Source organism: Danio aesculapii, chromosome 15 (assembly GCF_903798145.1).
Source record: "Danio aesculapii chromosome 15, fDanAes4.1, whole genome shotgun sequence".
In the NCBI taxonomy this organism is placed as follows: Eukaryota; Metazoa; Chordata; class Actinopteri; order Cypriniformes; family Danionidae; genus Danio; species Danio aesculapii.
Window position 1 is genome coordinate 8948561 of NC_079449.1, and position 9535 is coordinate 8958095.

A 9535-nucleotide genomic window follows, 5' to 3' on the forward strand; every position below is an offset into this window, starting at 1 on the left:
ACAGTTGAAGTCTATATTACTAACCCCCCTAAATTATTAGCCCCCGTTTATTTTTTTCCCCAATTTCTGTTTAACGGAGAGATTTTTTTCAACACATTTCAAATCATAATAGTTTTAATAACTCATTTCTAATAACTGATTTATTTTATGTTTGCCATGATGACAGTAAATAATATCTGACTAGATATTTTTCAAGACACTTCTATATAGCTTAAAATGACATTTAAAGGCTTAACTAGGTTAATTAGGTTAACTAGGCAGGTTAGGGTAATTAGGCAAGATATTGTATAATGATGGTTTGTTCTGTAGACTATCAGAAAAATAGCTTAAAGGAGCTAATCATTTGACCTTAAAATGTTTTTAAAAAAATTAAAAACTGCTTTTATTCTAGCTGAAATAAAACAAATAAAACTTTCTCCAGAAGAAAAATAGTTCAGTTCAGCTTACTTTTTTTAGGTCTAAGTTCAGAGTTCAGCCGAGTAAAACGTTGATATATGTTATGTCAACACATTAATTCCAGATAATTTAACATAACTCAAAATATTAAGTTGTCATAACTAATTGGCACAATCATTTTTACCGTGTAGTACAGTTTAAGGGAAAAAAAGCAATGTATCAATGAGAAAAAGTAAACAAAACTTGTATGAATGATTGTCTATGCTCATTGCTTTGATATTTTTTCATTTTTACATCTTGGGATGTTGTATGAATTGTTATGCGTTTTCTAATTCCTTTTAAAATCTAACTTATATCACTGAAAAAAATTATTCAAAGATGATTCCTTGGATTTACTCAATTTTTTACGTTGAGTGGTTGTAAACAATTTATTTGGGCTGAATTTAAACAAACAAATTAGGTTGATCATCGCTCAATTTAATTTGTTTAAATTCAACACAAATGAATTGCTTGCAACAGTTTTGCATGCAACACTTTTTTCAAGTTCCACACAATTCATTTATGTTGTACCAACACAAATAGATTAACTTTACAAATTGAACAAATTTAAGTGGACTGAACATAAAAATGTAACTTGTCCCAAAGATTCGTCAAGAATTGTGTTGTTTCTGCTCATTTAAATGAGTAGTTTGAACAAGCAGCAAAAATAAATACATTTTTGACCATAGTGCATGTTGAGTATGGCAGATTCCCACGTGACATTTTTAACTTTAGTCTGACAACGTGCTTAAAAGGTCAAAACGAGGTTAAGGAAATGTGTAATTAACATAGTGGGAAACTTTCTAAAGCCAAGACATTTCACAAACTTTCACAATACAAAAATAAACCCAGCACAAGAAAAAGAGCAAGCTCCCATGAAGAGGCGGAGAAACCCCTTCACCTTTATCAACGACATGCTTCCGCTTCAGTTGATTCACTTCACGTCCGACAAACCTTTAAATCCACCCAGAAGACGTTTGTAAACGGATTTCTGATTTCGTACGTCGATTCGTTTGTTGTGAGAAATGATTCAAAACTTCACTAACACATGCATTACTAACCAACTGGAACCTTCGGCCCGCTTTGTGGCGTCGGCTGTCGTGTATGGACTGGTTCTGGTCATCGGTTTGCCGCTCAACACGGTGTCCCTATGGATCCTTCTGCGGAGTCATGGGCTCCGGTCTCCGTGCGCGGTGCTGATGGTCAACCTTGCCGCGTCCGACCTGCTTCTCGCGCTCTCCCTGCCGCTGCGCGTCTACTTTTACGCAACTCTTCAGTGGCCGTTTGGCGCGGTCTCGTGCGCCGGTGCCATCATGCTGTTTCGCATCAACATCAGGACGAGCTCTATCTTCATCACTTTAATCAGCCTGGACCGCATGGTCGCGCTGGTCTTCCCGCTGCGCTCCAGGTCTCTGCGCACCTCCGCGTGCGCCCTGAAGTCCTGCGCGCTCGTCTGGACCCTCATCACCATACTTTGCATTCCAGAGATTTTAAAAATTTACGGCTCCCTGAAAAACTGTGCCCATATGCCGTGTTTTGAGTTTCAGGTGCAGCAAAATGCATCTCAAACTCCTTCGATTTTACAAGCGGTATTTTTATTAATACTCCTGGTGGTCAATGTCATCTCCACGGTCGTGGTCGTAGTCGTGCTCCAGAGGCGACCAAACGCCGGCGCGACCAAAGTCAACAACAAAATGAACGTGGTGCTTATTTTTCTAGTGAACATGCTGGTGTTTACTATATTTTTCTTGCCGTTTACTTTACAACTTTTAGCGTACAATAAAGATGATTCTGACAGGAAGGTTTTACGGTCGCTGATCTGCCTGGCGAGTGTCAACTGCTGCCTGGATCCGCTCATCTACTACTTCTCCCTGGACTCATTCTGGCAGGACAAGGGCAAAAAACAGACTGACGCTGGAACTTATTCCCTCAGCAGGTCCATGGATAGGTCTTGACCAGCTGGAAATACTAAGGATAAACAAAACAGAGTTTCTTCGGAGCTCCTAAGGGGACACAGGATAGGCTATACCTCTGAGGGGAAGGAAAATGTTTCTTAAACTTTCCAGAAGGAAAGTTTGGTTCGCTCTCGTATAGTCATAAACATAAAGTCTTTATGTGGTTTTACTTTGACTTGCATCACAAAGGTTTCAACAGAGAACGGTTATAGTACGAGTAACCCCCGGTTTCTCGGAATAACGCTTAATGTACTCAATTTGGTTTTACCACAGATGTTTCTTGATGCATTAGCTTTGGATGTGATTGAGGTAAAGTTAGTTTTATATTCGCACATTCGTTCAGTGACAACTTGTGACACACTCCATATATTGTTTACCATGGTACTTTGAATATTCGGTCTGAAAGTATGACTTCAAAACAACATTAGCATTATTTATTTGACTGTAAACAATGTTTCTTTGATAGTCATTGTATGCTAATATGATTTCACTATTTAGAATTAGCAAATAGTACTTTTCTGAAATTATATTATTAACCCTGTAAGACATGAATTATCACAAAATAGGCAGAAATTTGTTTATAGGCAGAAATATGTTTATTAAACCATCTAGCAAAATTGCCATCTAAAATTTTTTCATAATATTTATTTTGTATCACATTAATATCTCAGGCGTCTGTGCAACTTTTTGCTTACAAAGTTAATTTACATTACAAAATATATATATATATATATATATATATATATATATATATATATATATATATATATATATATATATATATATATATATATATATATATATATATATATTGCCCTTAAAATTTTGACAACAGCAAACATTTCAGGCAGTTTTCTTTGTTTTTACCTGTTACCTGATATACCTGTTGTATATCAAATCATATACAACATGCTTTTAAACAAAGTATTGATCAGGTTGATATTATAAAGGTCTTAAAAACTCGTGTATCAAATATTATACGTGCAGCTTTATAGGGTTAAGGAGAATTCCTGAATGTCTGAATGTAAAACCAACTTGACCTCAATTTGAAAGTGGAAGGAGTTACACGGTATTTGTACACTTGAATCTCTTGACAGAATTTAAAAGTGAATGTACTATATTTGTAAATGAATGTTCTATATTTGAATGTATGCATGTTAAGACGTTCATATATTATATATGTTGTAGTTTAAATTAGTGGAATAGAGTTTAACTCAACAATTGTGAGAAGAGGCATAAATCTGTTCTTAAAAAGACAATTTTGTGGCTGCCATCTAAAAAAAAAAAACAGGTATACCACACATTTTTACTAGATTAAATTAGTTTTTCGGTTGTTTTCAATTTTGTAATTCTGATCATGAAACTTAAATATGTTTGAGTCATCCAGAAATTAATAATAATAATAAAAATAATAACAACAATGATAATAATAATAATAATAGAGTGATTTCTGAAGGATCATGTGACTCGGAAGACTGGAGTAATGAAGCTGAAAATTCATCTATAAAATCACTGTAATAAATGATTAAATTAAATTATAAACTATTTTTGAACGGTTATTTTATAGTTGTCCAAGTAGCATGCACTGGAGGGTTAATTCACACTTATAATTACAGAATGCGAAATGTATTGTCCTCTGTTCAAAACATTTCTGTTAATCTAACAGGGTTCTTAAATAATGTTTTATAATATTCTATACTGTATAAAGGGATAATCTGCAAAAGTCTCAGCTATTTCTACCTTCTTTAACCTATGCAATTGTTTCAGTTATTTAATGTTTGAGTTATGTTTAATGTGACTAGAAATTCAGTTTAACGGTTAATAAATAATGAATTCTAATTGATTCAGAGTATTTAAAAGCAAAATTCCCTATAATTCCAGAAATCAAATAAATAAAAAAAGACATTCAGAAAACAAATCTGATCTTTCATCTGCACTTTTACTAGTGACATAGCCTAAATTTGAGTCTCTTCTGGTGTGAAGCCTTTCAAAGATCAGCGTTGCGTTCAGAATGTGATGAATTTTTTGGGAATAACATATAAAACGTTTTTAATTTAATCTATGTATATTTTTTAATAATGATGGCTTGTAAACCGCATTGAATTTACGCTCTAATAAAAACTTTCCACTTCCTGCATTCACTTTTGTCTCGAGGTAAGATTCTGTTGTAGTGTAACCTCAGTCTTTTTAAATGCAACACATTCTCACATCTATGTCACAGCTATGGAAATAAATACTGACAGAGTGTTTGGGATCCATGTGCGCTTCAATATGTTGATAAGAGTGTGTGTAAACTATATTGTGCTCTCATGAATAATCGGTTTTATGTCAGAAGCTTTTATTTTCTAAGCTTAATGTATTGGTGGTTTAATGAACACTTATATAGTTAATGTGGGCAAGTTATTTTGTCTTAAAGTTTAAAATCCACAATAAATAATAGTAATAATTGTAGTTTATACTTTTTTTCAAGGTGAAAAAATCAAGAATTGGATTTCTTAATGAATTCCTCGTTGCTCATGTGAATTAAAGTTGCATTAAACATCAATATATTGTTTAAGCATTTATGGTTAATTTGTCAGTCGAGTGCCTGGCAGGTGTCAGTTTCAGGTTGAGTCATTATTTTTCTCCTTTTGACATCCTGTGCACTTTGTGGTAAATAAGTAAATATCGAAATACAGATTAGCTTTTAATATGTTTGCGAATAAACAGCAGTAATGATGGCCATATGCGATTTTAAACCAGTTTTTAATAGACTTAAGCAAGTGTGTTGTTGTAGCAATAGTATTTAATCCTAATAAACCGACTTTTGGTGAATGCTTAGTCTCAAGCATGACTTGACTGTGAAGAATTTGCTCTATAAACAGTGTTTAGATTTTGTAAACTCACACCGCTGGTGCGTAAAACTGCAGGATTGGTAACTATTCAGTGTTTGGAAATGCTTTGCAATCGTTGTCATATTTTATCAGTGATAAAATAACTTCAATGAATGCTTGGAAAAAACACCTCGAATGCCTTTTTTTTCCTTCAGAAGTTTGTAGTTTGCCCACTTTAAAAACCTACAAGTTCACCCACATTACAAACTGCTTACAGAAAGAGTTCACACATACAAAAACATGTAAATGTCTTACTGTTTAGAGAATCTGCGCAAAGCTCCTATTCATATAATAACAGTTTACAGTGAGACAATTCTTTTTAATAAACCAGTGGATATGATTTACAAGGGAAACTGAACGATTTGTGTACAAAAATGAGCTGATTCAGTACTAGACTCACTAACTCACTAGCTCATTCTCTATGTAGTTATTGGTTATTCAAAGAAAGTGGTGGTTCTGGATTGTAACTACTTGCATATTTATTATTTATTGGCTGGCTATGAACAACATCCACTTCAACCCTAAATCAGTGTAGGTCTGGAAGAGTCAGGTTCATGCTGGTGGCATATCCAGAAGCAGTTTTCTGCACATTGGAAGCAAATTCAAGTCCTTTCATGAACTCACAACCAAGTTTAAGTGTTAAGTGATTTTTAGCAGTGCAGAGGAAGAGCTGAAATTCAGATATGGCAGTGGTTGTTTGGTTTCTGACACATCCTGTAATCTGTTGACCCATCACAACAGATGAGCCAAAAACTGCATATATTTAAAGAGTTGGACGTATTTAAAATGGAAATTTTCTTATTTATCACTCATGTTGTTACAATTCTCTGATACTTTTGTTCACCTTTCATTCATTCATTAGTTTTCCTTTGGCTTAGTCTCTTATTTATCAGGGGTCACCACAGCGGAATGAACCGCCAACTATTCCAGCATATGTTTAACGCATTGTGCTAGGAAACACCCATACACTCTCGCGTTCCCACACACTCATACATTACGGTATAACGCATGTCGTTGGACTGTGGGGGAAACTGGAGCACCTGGAGGAAACCCACACCAACACGGGAGAACATGCACTCTCAGAAATAACGGTACAAGAGCTGTCACTGGGGTGGTACCTTTTCAAAAGATACAAATTTGTACCTAAAAGGTCCATATTAATACCTCAAGGGTACATATTAGTACCTACAAACTACTAAAGTGTTCCTCTTAAAATTTGTAGGTACTAATATGTACTTTTGAGGTACCAATATGGACCCTTCAAGTACAAATGTGTACCTTATGAAAAGGTACCACCCCAGTGACAGCTCGCGTATCTTTATTTCTGAGAGTGTGCAAACTACACACAGAAATGCCAAGTGACCCAGCCGAGGCTCGAACCAGCAACCTACTTGCTGTGAAATGACAGTGCCAACCATTGAGCCACCGTGTGTGTCTTTAAGATACAAATGAAGATATTTTAGATGAAATCCGAGAGTCTTGAAATGTTCAGACTCCAAAAAAGTGAAGACTTCAGTGGCTCAACTTGTAGTATGAAGCTCCAAGAAAACTTTTATGCACCAAAACACTACTACTGTCCACTACTGGCGAAACATCTGAATGGGTTTAAATCAGGGGAGTCCAAACTCGGTCCTGGAGGGCCATTGTCCTTCAAATTTAGTTCCAACCCCAATCAGACACACCTGGGCTAGCTATTTACTAGACTTTCTAGAAACATACTCGCAGGTATATTTAGGCAAGTTGGAGCTAAAATCTGCAGGACATCAGCCCTCCAGGACCAAGTTTGGACACCTCTGGTTTAAATGGAGTGCAAACCTTGTGCAATTGGATACTACTATATACTGCAAATGCAATTCACTGTTGTGACGTCCCTATCGCATTGCATTGTGGGACATATAGGTGCTGGAGTGTACATATGAAGCAGACCTGCTCCCTCAGGCAAAAATGATGGGTCGAGGGTATGTGCAATTAAACTTGACCACTTTTCTTAGTGTGGTTAAAAACTGGTGTATTCATGTGAATCAACAATACAGAAGTGGCTTCTGCTGACTATTTTGATATTGCAGCTTAGGAGTCTTGAGCTGCCAATTCAATAGCACTGGTTGTGACTATTCTCTTAGATCATTCAGTGATCAGCAGTGTGTGTATTCATCATGTTTTGCAATGGTAGTATTAATAGTAGTATTAAAAAAGTACCAGGTGTATAGGTATGGAACACAGCAGTGAGCTGTACTGCACCCTCAAAAGTGAGTTGTACTGACCCAAACCAAATGACTCCTTACCACACAGTAAAAAAACACTTTTACTATACAAGGTCGGTTCCACATGACATAAGAAAAGGAGACTCATTGGACCAGATGACTTTGTTGCACTGTTCCAAGCATTTTTCGATGGTGAATGAAATTGATGCCATAAGCAGCCTTGTGTGATACAGTGTGTGTTGTGACACATTCATTTAATAGGATAGATCTTATACCATTGTCACAATGAAATTTTAAAACGTGCTCTCTAGTCAGTGCAACAATCATTTCATCAATAAAAAGTGCTAAAATGACTAAAATAAATGATATGAGAACAAATATATCTAAGAAAGATGTATGGTCATCTATGCTCTCAGACACACGTACATAAAATCATGACCTACATATTGTCTTGAGTCTACTGTTTTTAGCAGCATCAAGAATGGTTATCGCAGCTGGATGAAAACTATTTGAATCTGTCCAACAATCCTAATATAAATGTTGTGTCTTGAACCTAATGAGATTGGCTTTGTAGTCTTTGTGTTTCAGTTAGCCTTCAGTTCCCTCTAGCTTGTTGTCGGTTTGTGGTTTGTCCTTCTTTTGACCCAGGAGCCACACAGAAGTGAACTTGGCATTTCAGAAATATCTTAACCAGCATTTTGCGCAAACCATTGGCCCTTGTTAAATGGTTCCTCAACTTATTATCCATGCCATGTGGTTATAAGAACTGACTAACTCATTCAGGCCATGTTCACACATACAGTGTCTCTGGAAAGTATTCATAGCGCTTCACTTTTTCCGTAATTTTTTATGTTACAGCCTTATTCCAAAATCGATTCAATTCATTTATTTCCTAAAATTTCTACACACAATACGCCATAATGACAATGTGAATTATTATTATTTTTTTTAATTAAAGAGCTGAAAAATCACATGTACATAAGTATTCACAGCCTTTGCCGTGAAGCTCTTTGTGAAGCAGCTTAATTGGAGTTCACCTGTGGTAAATTCAGTTGATTGGACATGATTTGAAAAGGCATACACCTGTCTGTATAAGGTCCAGAGTTGACAGTGCATGTCACAGCAGAATGAACCCCCAATTACTCTTGGCGTATGTTTTTTTTTTATGAGGCGCATACCCTTCCAACCGCAACCCAGCACTAAATCGTCAATCTCCGGTGCTGGGAAACACCCACACACTCTCTTATTGACGCACACTCATAAACCATGCCCAAATTAGTTCATCCAATTTGCATGTCTTTGTAATGTGGGGAAAACTGGAGCCCCCATTGGAACCCATGAACATGCAAACTGGTTCCTGACACAATTTTAAATGGTTCCTGACCCAATAGAGCAATTACCAACCTACGTCACACATGACGTCACAAGGGTCACTGGTTGCAATAGTAAAGATGTAGTGTTGTGGGGTAGGATGCCAAATTCGACTTTTAACACACACTGGGTAACTTTTACCATACACCACACTGCTTTAAGGCTAACAGCAGACGTCTTTGGCTAAAAGGGAGCTGAATGAAATGACAAGCTAATTAGAAATGCTTGACTCTGCAGTTCTCATGTTATATCAGGTGAGTTCACGCTATGCTGAATCATACACATTACTCATTTTTGATTGCAGAAATGATTTCAGCAAAGACAGTTCCATATGGTTAATTAAACTGCGGACACTGAATGCTAAGAATGAAGCGTGAAAGTGTAAGTTATTAAGGTAAACTTGGTTTTATATTCACACATTTATTCAGTGACAACTTGTGACACACTCCCTATATTGTTTACCACGGCACTTTGAATATTCGGTCTGAAATAACCTGCAAGTGTGACTTGAAAACAACATTAACACTGTTAATTTGACTGTGAACAGTGTTGTACTTTCATAGTCATTGGCTGCTAATATGATTTCGCTATTTAGAGTTTGCAAATAATACATTTATGAAATTATATTATAAAGGAGAAAGTCTAAATGTGCGAATATAAAACCAACTTTACCTTTATGTGTAAGCACACATACCCTGCC

The 9535-nt window shown here is 36.0% G+C and overlaps 1 protein-coding gene across 1 annotated transcript; it reads left to right on the forward strand.

The window, feature by feature from the left end:
* The first annotated feature begins 1305 nt into the window (after positions 1–1305).
* On the forward strand, positions 1306–3083 carry lpar5b (lysophosphatidic acid receptor 5b). The gene has a single exon (XM_056473833.1). The coding sequence runs from the start codon at positions 1461–1463 to the stop codon at positions 2388–2390; it is 930 nt and encodes a 309-aa protein (XP_056329808.1). The 5' UTR covers positions 1306–1460; the 3' UTR covers positions 2391–3083.
* The last annotated feature ends 6452 nt before the right edge of the window (positions 3084–9535 follow it).

What these genes read in the sequence shown, in the direction of transcription:
- lpar5b (XM_056473833.1), top strand. Translation starts at nt 1,461, where the DNA reads ATGATTCAAAACTTCACTAACACATGCATTACTAACCAACTGGAACCT.